A 21,402-nucleotide genomic window follows, 5' to 3' on the forward strand; every position below is an offset into this window, starting at 1 on the left:
TGGATCAGGAAGGAAAATAAAGCTAGAATAGCATAGGCAATAGATATTATTGGTATGGCAGTCAACCAGAATTTACATGGTCTCCAAGGGCTCTTACAAGGGCTCCAAGTGAACCTATACTGATGAATGTACCTCCAAATGATCGGGAACTGTTCACATGTTTTCGTACATCTAAACTGTGTTAAACAAGTTTTTACCTATGACAAAAGATTATATACAGCCATAATGAATGGGTGAGATATTGGTTCTCACTGAGGGGCAACATTTTCTTTCAATATAGTCAGAATTGCATCCTAAGGTTTCCGCAGAGAATAACAGTTATTCAGTAGCTATTTTAAGGCCTTATGCTATGAAGTCAAGACAGTTTAAGAAAAACAGAAAAAGAAACTCATTCACAACCAGTTTGCTACCTTTTGAACTGATAAAAAAATATTTAAAATCTCTTCAGAGATCTCCATTATGAGAGGAGAAAGCAGAAGGCAGATATTTCCCTTAATAAACCTTTGCAGGATTTTCCATTCATTAAGTGATGTTGCAGAGCAGTTGTAGATTAGTGAATCTGACGGAGGCCATTGAGCCATTGGAGGAGAGAGAACTCTTCCAAGGTTATGTGCTGCACCAATGCCTTGCTTACACGTGGGCTTCTGTGCCTTCTGAGCACCTGGCAAAGGGACAGAGCAGGTTACTGGCTGCACCACACGGCCACCTGGAAATACCTGTGGAGACACTTGGGGCTGATCCGGCCCAGCAGCAACACCGATGAGGATGTTTACTCTTCTCTCTATCACATGAAGATTTTGATATATTGCTCATTAGAAGAGGAAGGGTGGTTACCATAAGAGGGTCATTTCCTCAGACTGCCTTTTGGCAAAATAAAGTTTTTGTTTGCTTGTTTGTTTTTTTAAAAAAAGAAAAACACCATAATATTAGAACCATGTTGAATAAAGCACATTACCTTTTCAGTAAAGACTTCTAAAGCTTTTAAGTTGCTTTTTACAGCATTACGAAGTCATTCACAAAGTACAGGGACTGCATAGTACAACCCTTTTAAGATTTAGAACCCAATGAGAAGCTTGCAAAATTTAGCTGTGAGCAACTCTAAATAAAGGCAGATGAGTGAAATGAAATACAGACCTTGGGAAACTACTACTTCTGCATTCCTGTTTGTTTAAAAGAAGTTGATAAGTGACTGAATTACTGAAGCTACAATGTGACCTTGTGCTGAAATTCTCCAACGTTACTGCTTATCAAAAAAAGTCTGTGATTTGGTAAAGTCTAATACACAGTGAAGGATTTTAGCATTCTTTGAGAAGTGATGCAAAGCCAGTTGGAATATTTCCAACTCTGAAATTCATTAACAATTTCAAGTACACTGGAGGGGATTTGCATGACCTCAGGACAGACACAAGAGCTGAGGTTAGGACTTAATATAGTTTAAGAAATTGCTGTGGTATTCCCATAACATTGATATGTTAAATGAAAAACACACAGTGTTTTTAAAAGGAAGAGACTGTTTTGATTTTGTACCTTATGATCCTACTCACATTTTGTTAACACCAAATGTGTATGGATAGGAGTTTTGTGTGTGTGTTTTTGTTGTTTTGTTTTTTATGTATGAATACAGAAAGGGATCCAGTGATCCCAGACAGCCTTTAAGTTCTCCAGGTAACATATTTAAATTAATGAAAAAAAAATGTGGCACTTTGGTGCATGGGGGAAATGGCTCTTCTGAAGCAGAAAGTGTCAAATCTACAACTCCACTCCAAGTCCTGTGCTACTCCAGGTCTGTAAGTAGTTCATTGCCACTAGGTCAAAGATCAAAATAAACTAGAAGTAAATATTTTGTTTCCTGCATGTGCGCAGGAATTTGTAATTATTCACATGCAGTTCATTCACCTGAACACCAGCAGTCAGCTTCTTGAACTTCATCCAGCTGCAGTCACCAGTCCTTTTGCACCCAGCAACAATTGAGAGGTCCCTCACGCTGCTCCTGGGTCATCCTGCTCCTGGAGAAGCTCTCAGGCCCCTCACACCACAGGCTGACCACCTCATCATTTCCTTGGGCCTCCAGGTGGCACAGGCCTGATTTTCTGGGAGGCAAAGTGGGAGTCAGTACTGCACAACTGGTGGAAATGGGAGCGCAGGAAGAGTAGGGTGGGGGGTGGAAACGCAGTTCCAGAAGAAAGGAGAGCAGAAAGCAACAAGAGATAGGGCAGGGAAAGAAAGGAAGGAATATCAAGGTAGGAGACAGACGAGATGTGGGATGGAGATTGACACCAAGCATGGAGGCAAATGCATCATTTGGCCCTTTACTTAGTGCACAAAAGACATTAGGACACCACAGGTGCCTCCATAGTTTGGGAGCCCTCCATTGCCGCTGCTGTTGGTACACACTGGAGAACTGGGCAGGGGTGCACCCCCACCCTGCTCAGGTCCTCAGAGCCTTGTCAGAGACTGGAGCTCCCCAGGAGCGAGCCTGGAGCAGATCTTCCAGGGGTGGGGTCATGGTAAATGAGAACAAGAGGTGGATCTGCATCAAAAAACAAGAATTTAACATGCCAACATAGACACTTAATACTCTCTAAATATCGTTTTTTGTAAAGGAAGCGTGCAGAGTGTTTATGAGAGAAAATGAGGGTGGGAAGATCACTGTTGCTGTATCAGTAATCCCACACCTACACATGTGGGAAAGACTTCAATTGTAAAGCAGCAATAGCCTAAGCAAAGACCGGGGATTCTGCTAATGTAATTACTGTGCTTTATGTCTGCAAGGATTCGACAGTAAAGGTTTTAGAATCTTAGTTAGAATGTTAAGGGATGCTCACAGATCATAGGGCCTTTTAGCTTCCTAACAATTGTCAAACATTTTGGCTTGCATTTGATTAAAGAAATCTTAACTAAGTTCATTTTTCCTTGGATGTCTTCTCTAACGCATAAGGAAGGCAGATACTTGTGAAACCAAAGTGCAATGACTCATGAAAATAACATTCTTGAGAAACAGGAGGAAAGAGTTTTAGTGTAGCCAATAGACCTGCGGTGCACATTAACATGTTTTGCTTCATAGATGCAAGGCAGCCACTAGAGGTCAGTTGTTTGGAATAAAGTTAGCACACGAAAGAACAATTCCACTGCACTTCAGCTGACCGAATCGGACAGGTAAAATTTCCAGCCATTCTGGAAGAGAACTTACCTCCATCCTAAAGCAGAATACTAGTTTAAAATTACAAAACAAACAGTGCTAGGTATATAATACATACTCTGTTGAAGTAACAACTCTTACCTGAATAGTTATATGCAGACATGCATAGGAACATGAGACAGGAGAAAGCTTCCGGTATCATCAGCCCTAGTCTCCTGTTACTGCATGGTCATAAAGTCTTGCATGAACAAATCAAACACCAGCTTAAAAGCAGATTGGCTCTTTTGCCCCCCAAAACATTAAGAAAAAAAAATGGTTTAAGGAATATGAAGACAGCTTGCCTAATGCTTTTGAACATACAAAGACAAGACACCTACACAGAGCAAGTATCTTACAGTAATATTTCCCTTACAGAGGTGTAATATTCTGTAAACAGAAGGCTGGCAAAGGCTTTTTTTTTAAAAAAAAAAAAAAAAAAAACCAACAGCAAAGTGCATGAACATATTTAAATGAGAAACAAAGATAAAAATACTACGTTTTATTTATTAAGTTACTTATCTGCTGCTGTAAGTATACATAACTTCAATCTGCAGCACATTAACATTGGGGCGGAGGTAAACAAGCTGTTTGGCTGCAAAGAATGATGGTAAAAAATGAAAATATGAATAGAACCACTGCATACTTCAGAAATGCATGCTAAACTGATGCATGAAGCTATTTAGTATCTAAGGTTTCAAAATTCCTCTGTATTATACACTTCCAGCAGTGTTATGATGCCATGGACATACCATAATTCAGAAGTGTGTTTTTAAGTCAACTTAGATTCCCATGTGCAATTACAAAAAACTGCTACTCCCTAACTAATGATAGCTTTGGTCAGACCCTAGCTTAAGCTACTATAGTGGAAAGAAATCATATTGAAAATGATTGCAACAGGCAAACATTCCAAAGCACAGTGTGGTCAGATTTTCTGGACAAAAGACGTGAATCTAAATAATGCAAATTCAGAATTGTTAAAGTGTTACCTGTTCTGTACCTGTCTTGGCACACTGAAGCAAACACGCACCATGACAGAAGCCTTTGGATGTGCACATACATCATCTTCGTCTACATCACCATTATAAAAAGGTAACAAAGCAACAAGAAAATAGAAATGCTTAAAAAAGCCAAGAAGCCCAGCAGTAATAGAGGTCATAGTAAATCTTTATTTCTCTGCTTTTCCACTACAGGAGCCTCAAACATAGTGGACAGGAACACAATCCCACAGCAGCTTTTTCCATTTTAAGTAGACCAAGATCAGCCTGCCTGCTCTTGTACAACATGGCAGTCTGAAGATGCTATTCCAAAGGTATTTTAATACAGAGTAAGTTAAGACTATTTACAGCTAGAAAACTGTACAGAGGATACGGATGTCATAAAACCATGAATGGTAATTTGGGGTTTGTGAAAGCTAGAGCATACCATACGAGTTCCATACCTCTATTACACAGTGCTGAGTTCTTCCCTGTTTTCATTTTTCTCCCCATTCTTTTCTCATCTCCTTCTATTTCTACCTTCATGAAAACCAGAGCTGACATTGCTTTAACCCTTGCTGGTAATCTAGCCTACACCATCATCATCTCTCATTTTCAGCTTGAGTCTCCTGTGAAATATCTTGACCAACTGATGCACCATCTTCATCCAACAAGCTCTTGATGTTCACTTCTGCACCAATGTCATGAGGAACAATGCCATGTTCCTCACTTATTCTCAGGGAAACCAGTTCCCTCTTCCCATGTAGGAATCTGGACTGCTCTACCACTTGCCTCACAAGCAAGGTATCAGGGTCAAGCACAGGGGACTCTGGATGAAGGGTGATGAACTCCCATTAACCATTGTTCTCTTTTAAAAGCATAGTCTTTTGTGACTCCTTAGAATATAATCTACACTGGCGGTTCTCCAGAAGGAGCCTAGGACTACTGCTGTATTGCAGTAGCCAACTGATAAAATAAAACCCCTATGATCTGAGCTGGGGTTGAACAGAAGTCAGCTGTTTAACATGCCATCACAAATGAGCTAAGTCTAGCCCACAAGAGGGTAACAGTCACATTTTTAACTATACTGGCTCATGATTTTGCTTACTTCTTACAGAAGAGATTATTCAGCAGATATAAATTCCAAGTAATCAAGTGTTAGCTGAGACCGGATTTCAGATCAGCAGTTGCTCTCGTTTAGCTATGTGTCTATGATTATATCACACAAGTAATCTATCTGAAGATTCACAGAACAAGACATGACTCCTGCCAAAACACAAATGTACTGTTAAGTTGCTCTAACACCTGCACTGAAATATAACAGTAAACTGAGCACATAAGTTTTCACAGAAGCTGGTGTTACATATAACAGGCATAAAGCAGAATGGTTCCAGTGACTGAAAAAACAGGGATCAGCTTTTCATTTTGATATGCAGCTTGACATTCTTCTCTAGAAAATTAAATAAACTGCAGAAGCTCACTACATCCTGCTCTGTTCTAAACAAAAACAAACAAAAAACCACCCAACACACCTAAAACATTCAGCATGTAAAGCTTTTGGTCAGGAACTCACAGAAATCTAAACTAAAACAACAAATGCAGTTTTGCATGTAACATCGGTAGTATTTTAAATCCTGAAAAACACTACACAATTTGATTTCGACATCATCAACAAAACCGTAGCTGTATCAATACAGAAAACAATTTAATTTGTTTTGAAATAAATATTTGACATACAAAGCATATACAGTGAAAAAGGGTCACAATAAATTACAAATGGAGTTACTTGCTCATTCGCTGAGAAAAGCCCTTGATATTTCCAATTTCATACCATCAAATTTATCATTCTTGCTGATTTAAGCACAGCACTAAACAAATATGGATCCCAGTGCTTTCTTTCACAGGTACTGGCATGGATAATTTACTGCAGTGATCCAATTTGAAAATCAGTAGGGACCAGTAAATCGCTGCATAAAAGAAAGAGCGAATGAGGTGCTTTTTCCTTAGTGTCAGCAGCCTGCTATTATTATGTTTATTAGATTTTCTTGAAAGGGCTTCACATTTTCTCAAATATGCAGGAGAACTATATTTCCCCTCTGAGCCTTACATTAGCATTTCGTGCCTCAGTCCTTGAATACAAGTAAAAGATGAATTTTTCAATTCATTTTAGAAGTTTGTGCCATTTGGATGGCACCAAACTAAGCAATGAAACTCCCTTACTATATCTGCTATTATCACAGACCTAGCTTTTGCAGAAAAGCTAATAAGTAATGCTGACAGTTTATAAAAAAGGTATTTTTGAATCCACATTTAAGATTAAATTCAATTACATTATCCATACTGATAATGTATCTTTGCAATAAAGGATTGCTTAAGGATCTATCCTTAAAGTATGATTTAAAACTCAAGGCCCGATTTTTCCTGTGCTTTTTTTAAAGAAACTTACACCCTGTTAAAAGTTACATTACAAAGATACCAATCTATTTTTATATATATGATTTTTAGCCACAAATACTTACACTGCAGCAATTAAAAGTTATAGACAACCACAACAGATCAGCATACCCCATTAACACCTGGCACAGAAAAGTGCTTGTGATCTCATTCTGTCACATATTTCTTCCCTCAGCAGAAAAAAGAAAACACCAGAGGCCAAACCTAGCTCTTGCACATAGGAAGCAATTTTTGACAACAGAAGCTGTTCTAGTTCAATAGTCTTTAACACCCTTAATCTGAGCCCTGCAAGGTACAGTACCTTTTGGAAACAGGACCAAGTCATATATGATACAGAAACAAATCAGTCTCCCCAGTGCTTATCCAACTTTATTTTTTTCCCCTGCTCTGCCAAAGCTCTTGTATTGCCTCAGGCAAGCAAACTTTCCTCCCACATCTCAATTCCTGTCTGTAAAATGGGCAAGAACTCCACTTACTTAACAAGGGATCTGTCCAGCAAATGTTGCAAGGTGCCTAATGATAAAAAGGTCCAATGCAGTTAGCAGCTCAAAAAACGTCAGAACAAATACTGGTTCATGACTATAATAAGTTCCTTGACATGGAAGTTAAAATATTGACAAATATTGCTCCCTTTGAACATCCATCATGGAACAGTTAGCATTTCTATTATGAATGGAACAAAACATAAGACCGACAGCACAAAGATGATGATGAAAGACTAAAATTAAAAGACAATAAAGGAAAGGATGGATGCACTAGGGGATTACTTTGTAAAGAATTTAAACTGGCAATAGCTGCTCCCAGCAGCCCCAATTGGTCCCGATGCTTTATTTATCTACAGGTGAGAACAGACAAGCATTATATTCAATATCACTTCTACAGCAGGCTTGTGCACAGCAAGAGGTGGGTCTGCCCACAGACTTATCCAACAGCACTTCAATTCATGAAACATTAAGATGATTAAAACAATGACCAGTGTGATTTATACTAGTGGAAACAATTACTGTATCAGGTAGGCAACCTTTCACTATGAAAAAAATTCTTCTGCCTTGTATTTGGGGCCACAAACATTTTACAGTCAGTTGGAAAATTTCTGATTTCTGTTACAGCCTTCACATCACAGCTAGCTGTTGACAGCAAAGCAACACAAAATAATCTCAAGCTGCTCGAGCTGTTAGGACATAACCAGCATTTCGTGTGCAAATTTAGTTGTTAGTACAGAAACAGTTACAGTTATAAGGAAACAGGCACAAGGGCAGAATGTTTTTGCTAGCCTTGAGAAAACTTGGTCTTATCTTAGGCAGCATAAGGCTACAGTAAATAAAATCAAAGTTGGTGCAGAGTACAGGTAACTTATCCGATTTATTTTCCTTTTAAGTTCTTATCCCATTGTTCCGTATTTTTGTGGCACATCAGTCAGGTAAGTTTTACCAGGCCACAAGCAAAATCCAGGCCTCATTTTTGTCAAGCAGCTCTTGGCAAAGCCAAGAATATAATACTAGTCAAATCAACTTCCATTTATGAAAAAAAATATTCCTCCTCAATCCATTTTAAGTACCACTTAAAGAAAAAGTGCACAAAAGATTCCATATCCACATTTAAACTCTTACTTCATGACAGTGTCTTCCAACTCTCTACTTACTGCAATCTCACTTATTCCTTTTAAACATCCTTGCCCATTCAGAATTGGATCTGACTTAACATCCTTCAGTTACAGATGCAATACATCATATCCAATTTACACTAATTTAATAATAATAGCATCCAGTTAAAGGAACAGTTGACCACACTTGTAACAGCAGTCTTAGACCACAAGAACTGGTGCAGATGAAACACGTCACTCTCCTTAGACTAATTAACAAGGCATTTATTTGCCTTCCATTCTCAATATGGAGGACCACCTTAGACAGCCAATTTAAAAATCAGAGGGCTGAACAGAACCTAATGTCACCACTCAAACATACTGTGTAACATGAAAGAGGCTCTAGAACAGTGCTGAAGAGCTGAAACAGTCAGAAATAGGTCTGATACCATTACTACAATGCTTATTCATAGGTTGTTTTGAAATAAAGTGTCATAAATTTTTGCATTTTAGAAGGCAAAAATTTCCGATAAAATGATTTAGAGGTGCACAAGATGCTATGTCTTATGTGAGGAGCCCCAGCAGGAATAAGAACATGCACACATACGCACAAGACTGCATTCTGCTCAACTTCCAGGTTCAAGTATCAACATGTTCTGATAAACAGAAAATAAGCTTGAAGAGCATAGCAAATTACATTTAACACTCCTTTATTTGTAGTAGAAATTTTAGTTTTTATAAAATCCTCAAGTTACAGGATATACATATAGTGAAACTTGTTGCAAGTCTTAGCAGCTGTAGAGCAGTACTGCATGCAATTGCTTCTGCAGTATGCAAGTGTTCTATAAATAGCTAATCATGTTCAGAGAGCAAGATGAAAAGTCAAAGAGTATCATATTCAATTACCAAAAAACAGGTCTTTATCAGTACCAAGAGGTTGAGCAAAAACTGAAATAAGTGTATAAATACACATCTCTGAACTAGCACACTAATACAACTGAAAAGGCTGAATGATATCCACATCACAAAAGATAATTCAATAGTTACAGAAAAATACTTTGCTTCAAGACTGTTTGCAGAAGTGTTTCATGTAAGACTCCTCTGACCAAGGGAGAATAGTGAAGCACAGTACTTTACTATTTCTACATGAAATTAAATGTGATTCATTGGCCTTTTGTAATTAGAATATTAACACAAGCTACAGAAGATTAGGCAAATACTTTGCCTTGGATTTATGGAAAGGCATTGTATTTGGACAGATAATATTCTTTTTCCATGACCTACCTTCCAGCTGTTGGGTGAATGCATAATCAGCACTCAATTTAATATTCACTTCTGTACTTATGACTGATCTGAAGGCAGCATCATAAAATGGATTTAGGCCAAGAAATCCTACAGCCATTTGTTTCAATAGCTGCCTGAATAGGTGCAATCCTTTATGCAAATTTCCCATCATGATGAGTCTCAGAAACTGGAAGAACAATTTATAAAGAGCTAGCTACAGATTAATTTTCTAAAGAGTAGACATGCTTGAATTACCACAGTCTCACATTTGTGTAGACACAAGAACACATCCGCAATGATTCTCCAAAAGTTACTACATTTACATTGATTAGTTCACTTAAGAGATGGTTAAAAGTTTAAGCATTACATCTTTGTCTGAAAAGCCTCCAGGTCAGCAATTTGGCTTGGTAAAACATCATGTTATGACAAGATAGCTGAGTTTTCCATGGTCAGAGTCTTGAGTTTTCTTCCAACAACCTAATGCAAAACTATCACAAGGTAAAAGCTTGGAAGGGTTATTTTTAAGTAGCATTAACAGAAATAGGCTCTCCTTCAGACAGAGTGTTAACTATGCCAGCGTGATGGTCTTTAATTTGTTTTGTTAAATTCAAAGTGGGCCATATTTTTACACTGAATATAGTAATTTAGACAAATTAATTCTACAGATACATTTAGTAAGCAGAAGAATACTGTCCGAAGTGTACTGCATAGGTATGTGCACCAGTGCTACCTACTGGAGACCTCCTACTGTAGCAATGCTTCCAGTTAACATAAACCTACAAAGCACAGACTTAAAAATTTTTAACGTCCAACAACTCATGATTTCTAGAAAACAATTTTGTAAGACTGGGCTTGTTTTAGATATAATGCTGCTACTTTCCCCCCACACACCAATTAGCAATACAGCACAGTAATTTTAAGTTTCCATGACTTGCTTTTGATATGCTAAATTTTATATTATCTCCAATAAAAGCATATACACATTTTTATACAGCCTGGAGTAAGATCAGTGTAAAACCAGGAATTTATAATCATCAGCAGAAGTGCCAGCTGCTCATAATGTTCACAATAGATGAGTGTCTGAAATTCGGCTATGCAGCAGTTGGTGCCAATCTGCTTATAAAGGAAATGCTGCTGAGACATAGTCTTCTTACAAAAACAGGGCATGAGGGCTTCATTATTAGGTGTTCAACAACAATTCTCAGCTCGGTGAACAGAGTCCTGAAAAAAAGATTTAATCATACTTAAATATAGTATTAAAATGCATTCACCAGAACTGATATCTAAGTGACTAAATCTAATCTAAACTCTAAATCTAACTCTAATTTATCTAAATAAGTGACTTTATTTTCTAAATAAATAAATTTAGAAAACACACATATATAGAACTCGCTAACTAGAAGTGATATCAACTCAGTGTTGCAGCATCTTGCAAGAGCTTCAAAATTCTTGTCCTTTAAACATTAACATTTTAAATCAACTTTAACTCAGCCACTTCCATTGGAGGACATGGAAAGAGCAGAAAAATAAGATCCCACATTCACGGGAATTTTTTTTTTTTTTTTACACATTTACTATTAAGTAATTTACTAAGCACATTTACTATTAAGAGTTATGCATCCGTTACAGAAAGAAAAACTTCTGAATGCCTGAACACTACACCGTTAAATACTAACTTCCAAAATCAATGTAATGCTTACCGACAGTATGGATTTCGCCGAGAGGAGTAGCGTAATGTTAGAAACCTATAGTAAATGAACGGCTGGAGCAGACTCCCCTGACCACTGAAAGAGAACAGAGAAGTAGAGCTTAATACTGGTTTAAAAAAGGTCAGGATTTCCCCTAATAAAAGCAAAAAAGCTATCCCAGTGCAAAAAAAGCCAGACTAGAGCTGTATTTATTCAGACAATCTAGATGTGACAACAAAATATGTATATAACCATGCCTTTACAAAGGCAAAAGACTTAGAGAAATGCAGTACTACAGCTTTCACATTTGGTTTATATTTAAATGTTCTATACATCCCACTTCTGGTGATGAAAGACTAATCAGAGTGACAGTTAGGCCAGTCCAGTATTAAGAAAACTCATGCTGGAGAAGCATGGACATTGGCTGACAGCAGTAAAGTTACAGTGAGCTCTCCAGCCCTAAGCATAGCACTTCTAGAGCCTGAATCATATTTATACTATCTTTTAAAAGAAAAAAAAAATACAGAAAACAATGGAAACTATACGTTTTGAGACATAAAAATTAAATACATCAAACTGTTTTAGTTACTCTGAAATGAGGTCTTTCTACTTTACCAAGCTGCTGTTCCATGTGACAGTGCTGCAAACCATTCACAAAATGCAGAAATACCTTGAGTTTAATTGACTGAAGCTTCTTTATATAATGCAACATTAAAATTGGGTCAAATTGTGTACTACATCACAGCACCAGTAGCTAGCTCCTTCAAATATGAACAGTATTTTTAGCCAGAATATAAAAAATGAAGTGAAAAGGGAAATGGGCTATGAGGGCAGGGGAAGAAGTCTTTCATCTGTATAATATTTACAAGCAATTTAATATGCTCAGCAGTTTGAAGAACAAACTTCCACTACAGCTGCATTTAACCTTTATACTATTTTAACACTTGGTATATGATCCCTTAAAAGCTTCTGTATCTACTAGGTAACTTATCAAGTAGCTACATTCCTCATGCTAAATTCTCCAGAGAAAAAAAAAAAAAAAAACAGATCTCCCAAAAATTGTAAAGCACTCTCTGTATCCAGTATCAGAAACATTCAAGTATCTGTCAGTTGGTAAGTTGCCTTAAAGTGAAATAGAATCCATCAGGGCTAAAGCACTGAAGAGTTCAGCTGACATACCGTAAGACACAGAAATTATGTTTCTGTCAACTTTCAGAAAAATAAAGCCTCCCTTCTGCTGCCTTTGAAACCACTCAGGACAAATGCTCTCACTGTACTATGGCATGCATAGAACAAAGGGCATTAATCCCTCTCCAAATATTAAAAGGCAATAACTCAAACTTCAGTGATTTGCAGGTCATTATATCTTGATACATGTAGGAATTCTACTGAAGTTGCAATCTTAAGAGCCCTAAAATGAATTCAACAGGCTGCACATTGACACAGTGGGCAAAAATAATGAATTAGAAGGAGACAAAGGTCTCTGGTGAGAAGTAACATGGGAGAAGACATAACCCACTCCTGCTTGTATGCTTCTAGTACAATGAAATTCTACACCACTTAAACTTCTGGGATCTAATAACCAAAAATAAGAGTAAACAGACACCTTCAGCAAGGCTAAAGATCAATATTCGATTACACTGACCAAAGTTATACTTACTGAACTCCACAGGTAAGCTTAAGCTATAGATGTGGAAAAGCTTGGATTCAATCCAATGATGTCACTCATGCTACGAAATTGAGTTGTTGTTTTTTTTACCATGCCCATCTATATCAGAATGAGTGCTGTTTGATTTCACAGTGCATCAACTGCAACATCAAAGAATCAAATAAACTAAATTCAAGCCTTGATCAGATATATCACAAACTGAGATCCTTGCAACCCACAGAGAATTCACTGCAAAACATACTTGGGTAGAAAGTTTCTAATTCTAAAAATATTTATGATGATTCTTACCTGAAGAGCATGAAAACTGTAGCTGGCATAAGAAAAATTTCATTGCAAGCAATGAATTTTAGAATATTCTGCTGATTAGCATTCAGTTTCTCTAGGAGGTTTCTCAGAAAGGGCAGACTATTTGAACCTCGTGCCTTTAAAGAAAAAAGTGCCAGAAAACATACAAGTTATATTGATCTTCTCTAGTGAAAGTAATTGAAGTATTAACATTTACCATTTATGACTCATTTCAGCGTATTAAGACCAGATCCTTTAAAGGGATTAAGATTACTATTGCAAAGAAAACCAGTGAAAGTGCAGAACCCCTATTAGGATACTCATCAACAATCTCAGGAATCATAGCAGCATGAAGTTCAATTAAAAACGTGAAGTGTTGCAAATCCCTCCTCCACCCATTTTAGGTTCAACTACGTAGAGCTGGCCACCAGCCTTATTCTTATTCTGTCCACTAGGACGAAGTGCCTATGGTTGCAATATGGCCTAGTTAGGAATACTGGAGGATGAAGTTATATAAAGCTGTTGAAGACTGAATACTGAGCAGCAGGTTCACCTGACAAATACTACTGTGCTTCCTAGCCTCACCCTGAAGTTTGGTATTTTACAACTGATATAGAACATTCAACTTTATAGCATATATGGTCTACCCTGAAAAGACATTCAGAAGTTTATACTCCACTGATACACAGTAGTTGCTTCCTTCAAAGGAAGCCATCTGAATAAAAATGATAATAATATACTGGAGTTGATTCTAATTAAGTCATAGCAGAAGGAGAAAAACAAACCAGAAGACTTTTCAAATTCTCTGCTGAGAATCCGCACTGCCATTTCACTAACTGAAAGCAAACCATAGCTGCAACTCCCAAACCTGCTTATAAGCCCCAAACACACCACCAGTATTAATTATATATCATATCATACTTACATCAAGAACCTTCTTTGTGTATGTGGCAGCATGAAGCAAAGAGAATAGCAGAACTGGGAAAATACTCACTGAAGCAAGCGATAAGGAAAATTAAAGACTGCAGAAGTGCATGATTTCTCCATGACATTATCCATTATAACACACAACTGATGGCTCTTTGCAAGAGGTTGGTTGCAATGAGTAATACTTGATTAAGACATGTCTATGTCTAAGGCTGTATTTATAGCTGTGCCCTTTTCTTCTTACATCTTTTCTTTGCTATGCATTTTTGTCAGCTTTAAAATCAGTGTGTACGTACATATGTGAAAGTACAACTTGCATTATTATACACCGTGCGTTTCCATTGAACTGTATTCTTTCTACATGAAAGACATGTAAGGCTACTACTTAAAATCTATCATATATGTAGTCATCACAATTTTATAAACAGAGGCTGTAAAATGCATTTCATCACTGAAGAACATGCAGCTGCCAGCAGTTAGATTTTCGAGAGCAAGAACACAGACATTCCTCTGCCAGAGTAGGACATTAAGCGTACACATACAAAACTGCACAAAGAAGAGCTACTTAAATGTCAGCTTTGAAGAGCCACAGGATTAAGTCCTTTTTGCAGACTTCATCTGCCTAGTAATGTATCTGAAAGACCTATTATGGAAAAATTGCATCTTTATATGCCCTACTTACAGTAAAGAGCTGTATGTGAACCCTGTACTGGTAATAAATGAAAGCTATCAACTTCTCTTACAGGATCACGTGCGACTAGTCATAAAATATGCTGAACTTAAGTCTCAGGAAAAGAAAATACTAGAAGCCAGAAACTGCTGGCTCCTAGTGCACTAGTTACAGAGGTGATTAACCTGAATATGGATCAATCGACATAAGCCTCTCCTATTTTATATAGAGTATGTTCTATGAAAAGCAAACATTCTAGTTTAAATTAGTTTTTCAAATCATAGAACAGGTGATGAAAAGAATCAAGTTTTTTAAGATATTTAAAAACATTACCAGGATGACACAAGCAAAGGATACTTGTAACAGGGTAGGAATTCACAAAGATAAGAGAGTACAACAGGTAGTGGCAGCTGTCCTCCAGCAAAGCCTGGGCCAGGAATGCCCTGCTAAGCTGAAAGTGCGGGAGCCTTTGGTGTAGTCGGAGAGCACTAGTAAGAGCATTTGCCAGCAAGGCACGCTGATAGAAGCTTGCTGCTTCATGCAACCTGCAAATCACCAGAGGAGATGTTACCATAAGAACCAAGCCCCTGCTCAGAAGTCTTTCACCCGTGAGAATTGCATCACAATTGTATAATACCTGAAGTACTTCTATTATTGTACATAAGAACTAGTATGAAAATAAACTCAAAAATTGGTAATACTGACTTACTGACAATGCCAAAGCTAAAACAACTCAATATATCATTCTGTTAACTACACACACACACACAAAAAAAAAAAACATGGCCAATACTTTATAATTGTTCAACACATTTTCTAAACACATCAATAAGTGTTTTAAGCCCATCTTTAACAAAAGCTGTACTTAAATACCAATCCTGTAAACTAGGTATAAATTTATCCTTACATGAAAACCACTCTATGAAAATGGAGCACAGTTACTTTGTAGATTTTTAAATACTGTTTTTCAATATTAAAGTACATACCCTAGAAGAGGCAGGACAAATAAAGCAGAGCAGTAAACCGTGAACAAACGGGAAATCCACATTGCTGTATCCAACTTGTTAGCCATCAGAAATTGCTACATTAGAAGAAGACAAAATTATAAAGAAAACCAACTCCCACAGAAAATGGGCTTTTAATATTTGCATATATTGAATGTTCTTCCTTCAGGGGTAAGTTGCAACTCTTTCAACAACCTTGAACCAAATTATAGCTTGAAGCAAAAGGCTTATTTTCATCCTGTGTGATATTTGATTTATACGATGTAACTAACCAGATCAAAAATAATTAGGCCACCTCAGAATCAAAAGGCTCCTTTGCATTCTACAACAAAATACAGTGTTAAGATCTTCCATGGAGGTGGTGCTTCTACACATTATCAACCACACCAAGCAGCCAACTTCAAAAACTTATCATGCAAGGTCTTTAAGCCTGACTGTCTCCTGTATCTGTTGCTCCAAGGCTCGTTATAAATATGCACTTCATGCAACTGGGCCTAGAAACGCCACCCTTCTTACAGGGGGGAAAAAAGATGGAGTGACTTAAAGTTAGCATGACTACATCAGAAGCAATAGCAGGGTTTTAAGCTACATAATCCTGGCTTCAAAAAAAAAAACAAAAAAAAAAAAACAAGAGGTCTCAATAATGCAGAAGCAATCTTCTTAAGCTCTTCTAACCACAGTCCTCTCCATGCCTTCATACGGTCCCAGTACCAGAAAGGCCCTAATGAAACACAGCATGTTTAAGCAATTGCATGCCGAAGAGAAGTGTCAAAAAATTGCCTTTATTTCCACCTGCATTCCTCCCAGCTTGCCTATCACTGCTTTCACCTTTTGCATGCTTCGTTTTGTGCTTGAGTTTGCCAGGAGCTCCCCATTCACTTTCCACCCCTTCCAAAGGTGAGCCAGCTTTGCAAGCCAGCCCCTTTTATACAGGCGACCAGAAATTAACCCAACTGCAGCTGGGGTTATCGTCCTGCACCACCTCCCACACCAACCACACGGCCACTTCCACACGAGACGAGCTTGAACCCAGCCACCCCCGAGCGGCCGCACGCCACCAGCACGTCCCACCGAGGCAGCCCGCAGAGGGGGCCGGGGCTGGGACCGGGCCGGCCCCGCGGGCTGCTGTGCCCGGGCCGGGGGCTGCTGCTTACCACGGCCCCGCCGCCGGCTCCGCCTTGCATGGGCCCGTTCTGCGTGGAGTCCGCCATGGCCGCGCCTGCGGGGAAAGAAGCGGGGAGAGAAGCGCCTCAGACAGGGGCTCGAGGCTCTGGGCTCGGGATCAGCCCCCAGCCGCGCCGCCCGCCCCGGGACCCACCGCGATGGCCACAGCCGAGCGCTGCCCGCACGCCGCCCGTCCCGGCCCTCCCCCGGATGCGGCCTGATGTCACTTCCAGCGGGCAGCCGGGCCTGCCGGGGAATGTAGGCCCCGTGACGTCACGCTGCCCGCCTCGTGACGTCACAAGGCATTGCTATGGGGGGACAGAGGGGGGCTGTGGCCGTCGCCATGTGTCCCCCCCAGCCTGCCCTGTGGGGCTGGATGTGGTGGGTGTCCCCACACAGACACAGGCAGTGCCCCAAGCACAGCATGGCAAGATGTCACCATGGGCCTACATTGTGTGGTGGTGGTGGCACTGAGCTGCTAATGCCCACACGGTGACATCCCCACATGCAGTGACATCCCCACATCCGTGACACCAGCACAGCAGCAGGCGTTCATCGCCTCACACTAACGGGGGATGGGTGTGTGGGTTCTCCCTCTCGCCTCCTTCAAGGGTCACATCTCCTGCGTGTCCCTGTGTCACACAGCACAGCCATGCCATTCCCTCACACCCCATTCCCACCAGGCCTGACATTTGTTCCTCCAGCCTGTGTGGTCCACAGAGGGAACGGCCTCCAGTTGTGCTAGGGGAGGTTCAGGTTGGAAATGAGGAGACATTTCTTCTTAGAAAGAGCAGTCAGGCGCTGGGACGGACTGCCCAGGGAGGTGGTGGCATCAGCACCCCTGAGGGTGTTCAAGGAAAGGCTGGACCTGGTGCTTAGGGACATGTTTAGAGGGTTACATTGGTGGTAGGGGGATGGTTGGGCCAGATGGTCTAGAAGGTCTTTTCCAACCTTAGTGATTCTGTGATTCTATATAGACCACGTGCCCCACCTGCTCCCAGCGGGGTAGTAAACAGCAAGAACATTAATGCTCTCTGCAATGCTGCTCCAGGGAGTCTTTTACCCGCTGAGGGCCTAACAGGCTTTTCAAATCCATTTAGCAAGATGCAGCACTAACACACAGCCTGGTGCTATGCCTTAGTGATGTAAATGGGAATCACGAGGTCGCAGAGCCTAGGCAGAACGTGCCCCAGTCCTGCATTACTAACAGGGTCACATCACACAGCAGTGATGCAACCTGCAAATTAACTGTCACACCACCTCAGGCTGTAACCATGTGTTTTGATGTCATTGGTTCCCTGTCATCTAAAAAGGCAAAAAGGGAGCTTCTTCAAAGCTGTATGCGCCCCAACATTCATGCTGTGAGCAGTACCAAATTAAAATGCAGCAACTTTGAAGTGAGTTTCAAAAATCATTAAACTTTAAAGCTAAAGAGCTTTAATCAAAGACAAGCATATCTGAAATGTTGATGTGAGGACTGAGCTGGATAGCACAGAGCAGAAGTCTCCTACACGCTCTGTAACGTAGCATATCCCATTTGCAAGTTCTTGGAAAGGATTAATGCTCCATTCATTAATTTGTCCCTTGTCTTAATATTTTTTTTTACTTGATCTGTGCCAGATAGCCACGTAAACACGATTCTGTGCCTGGTTAGATGTCTGTGAATCAAGTATTACTCTGTTGATGTGGCATCTAGTAAAATAAAACACAGCAAGGACTTCAAGAATGTCTATGCCTATGCCTATGCCTATGCCCATGCCTTTTAGCCTCTGTAGCCTCCTGTGGTTTGAACTCCAGGGTTTCTCACAAGGATGTGCCACAGGTTCCCCCTCCTGGTGACATGGATTCCAGAAACACAAGACATCTGCTCAAGTTTCTAATCATTCCCAGATGCTTTTAATTACTCTTTAGCAGCAAAAAGACATTATTTATTTATTTATTTATTTTGACCGAGGCTGTTGGAATCAACATCTGCAATCAGCCTCATTTCTGGTTTGTGATAATTAAACTTGAAGATTGATTGGAAAAGACTCAAGAAAGCATCAGGAGAATGTGTAATGAAATGTATTGACAGGGAAGGAGCGAAAGAAGAGTCAGCTGATAGGGACTCTAATATCATAACAATTACAAGCAAGCTAAGGCTTTAGGCTAATTAACACATTTCAAATTGAAGATGCAGAACCTGATTTTTCATTTAGTTTCCCAACCACTCATCTCATGCTAAAGTGGATGCAAAGCAGGCACAAGAACTACCTGCTGTTTGGGGACCATTCTTCTACAGGTGGAGGACACTCTGTGGGTAAACAGCACTTGAGAATTAAAACAATCAGTGTGTCTACTGGGTGTTCTTGAATGTGTAGTTAGAATACCAGCACACACTTATGCTAAACTGAAATTAAAGCTTTGAACGTGACCCCCGTAAATTAACTGTTATGAGATTATTTTCTTTGTTATAAAGGAAAATATTAACATACCCACATTTATTTAGGTAAAGCAACAAGATGGAAATATGTATTGGAGACCATCAGAAATTTAACTCAGCAAAACTTAAATGTCAAAAAGGGCAAAGAAAAAAAAACACCTTCTGATGAATCTGCAAGATTATATACTTCTTAAATTGGCCTAGGGTGACAAACCCATGTCGTTGTCAGGAATGCTTGTTTATTCCTTAGCATCTGTAACTTAAGAATGACCGAATGTACTCACATGCAAAACATTCACTTCTGAAGTCTGTTTTGCCATCTGTCAGTCATAACACTTAAATTAACACATAAATTTTACTTTAAAAGTGCTGTACTGAAAAAACTTAATTAAGAATTAGGAAATTTAACAGGACATATCACACTTGTGTCTTTACAGCTGAGATGTTCCCCATGGTTTGTACCAATTTTTCTTTTCCTGACTTCCCCCCCCACTTTCATTCTGTGTCTGTCATTACTTCTTGCTCAATATTGTCTTTCTTGTTGAGCGATTTGGACCACAGCACTGTTCACTTCAACTTGAGAAAAGACATTAAGTTGTAGTTTCAAAAATTAAGTTTCAGCTATTGGTTTCTCCCTTTCCCAATTCTTCTCTGCCGTGATATTGCTGAATGAGCAGAGAAAAGAAGCAGAAATTGATTCCCATGTTATTAATGATTTGGTTTCCGACAGTTGTAAGGGGATTCTTTTGTACCATCAAGGCACCAGTTTGCTTACTTCTGCTTCCACTGATGATTGATTGTTCAGATATGTAGAAGAGTACTGTTGTAATTACCAAGGATTTATCTGTCTTATTAGCAATCCAGTCCCATTTCTTCTCCATGGCAGTCTGACACAATCAGCATAGACATATCTGAAACCATAACTAACACATCTCTATTTCCCCCGGTGCATTCATAAGCCTATATAGAATTATTGGCTGTTAAGGTACCTAGGATCAGCTTTCTCTTAGCTTAAAAAATGATGGATGCTAGAAGGTATATTTTGATGTTTCAGGCCCAAACATATACGCCTACTTCCACCAACCCAATCTGAAGCCTCAGAGAAAACAAACAAATAAATAAATAAATAAAGCTTTTTGGTATGTCTGTAAAATAATTCCTATATGTAAGAAAATATGAATGCTTTGCATTGGTTAGCTCAGACTGAGACTCTGCAGACACTGCAAGTTTGCTAATGCTCACAGCATCACTAAGAGATATTGCATGGAGGCTTAAGGTCAAATGGGTAGAGATTTACATATATACACACAAGTAGTGGCATAGCTGGGCTGGAAAGGGAATCTACACACAGTTCCCAACTCCCCGTTGCCACTTTCCTTTGAGTAACTTTGTGTTTCCAAGTGCAATCCTATACAAAACTCCACATGTCAATCGAAGACTGAATATCTGAAGAAGAGGGAGGCTTTTACGGTGTTTCAAATTAATTACTGAGAACCTCATTACAGACACTATGGCAATATTTTATAAACCATAATTGTTGTTAAATGAATTTGGACAACCATAATAAAATATTTTATAGAACCATTACTTTTAAATTACAACTTCATAGGTTGTTTTAAAGTTGGACATTGTACTGTTTTTCTAATAACATCACAGCCAGCAGCATAAAAAACTTTATGGTCTTGAGTATCCTCAGTTCTCAACTATTTTAACAGAAGTGTGTGTATCATTGTTTAGGTGGCATTCAGCACCTTGCAGCACAGAGCACTTGAGGTTCAGAGGATGATTTATCTATTTTGTATTTGGGACTTGAAAGAAGGTACTGTTGGTAACATCTGTACACAGTTTTCATTTATTTCAAATAAAAGAGAGAACATTCTTGCAAGGTCGATAGGATTGCAGTTCCTCATGGCCAAACTAGCTCCATTATTTGTATCAGTAGTGTATAACGCAAAGCTAAAATAAGTTTTTATGCAAAGTTGTAATGAACAATTTGGTTCTTGTTAGTGGTTATCTCAAGCTGGCTGTCCAAATTTCTAGAAACAATAAAGGACATCGGGTCAATGCCTGTTACATTTTTCAGAAAAAGAAACAGAAGTCT

At 39.1% G+C, this 21,402-nt stretch overlaps 2 protein-coding genes across 2 annotated transcripts in view; both read right to left on the reverse strand.

The window, feature by feature from the left end:
• Nucleotides 1-3,196, reverse strand: part of SLC30A9 (solute carrier family 30 member 9) — a 42,686-nt gene extending 39,490 nt beyond the window's left edge. The window contains exon 1 of the mRNA XM_035324405.1: nt 3,191-3,196. Within this exon, the coding sequence (XP_035180296.1) occupies nt 3,191-3,196 (6 nt within the window). The remainder of the gene's footprint in view (nt 1-3,190) is intronic.
• Nucleotides 3,197-5,840: 2,644 nt separating this feature from the next.
• TMEM33 (transmembrane protein 33) lies at nt 5,841-17,161 on the reverse strand. The gene is made up of 8 exons (XM_035324266.1): nt 17,034-17,161; nt 16,870-16,934; nt 15,698-15,792; nt 15,069-15,256; nt 14,040-14,107; nt 13,118-13,251; nt 11,173-11,256; nt 5,841-10,693 (listed from the first exon to the last, which is right to left on the reverse strand). Exons 2-8 carry the CDS (start codon nt 16,924-16,926, stop codon nt 10,564-10,566), a joined length of 756 nt encoding a protein of 251 aa, XP_035180157.1. The 5' UTR covers nt 16,927-16,934; nt 17,034-17,161; the 3' UTR covers nt 5,841-10,563.
• Nucleotides 17,162-21,402: the final 4,241 nt, after the last annotated feature.

This window comes from Oxyura jamaicensis, chromosome 4 (genome assembly GCF_011077185.1).
Source record: "Oxyura jamaicensis isolate SHBP4307 breed ruddy duck chromosome 4, BPBGC_Ojam_1.0, whole genome shotgun sequence".
NCBI classification, from domain to species: Eukaryota; Metazoa; Chordata; class Aves; order Anseriformes; family Anatidae; genus Oxyura; species Oxyura jamaicensis.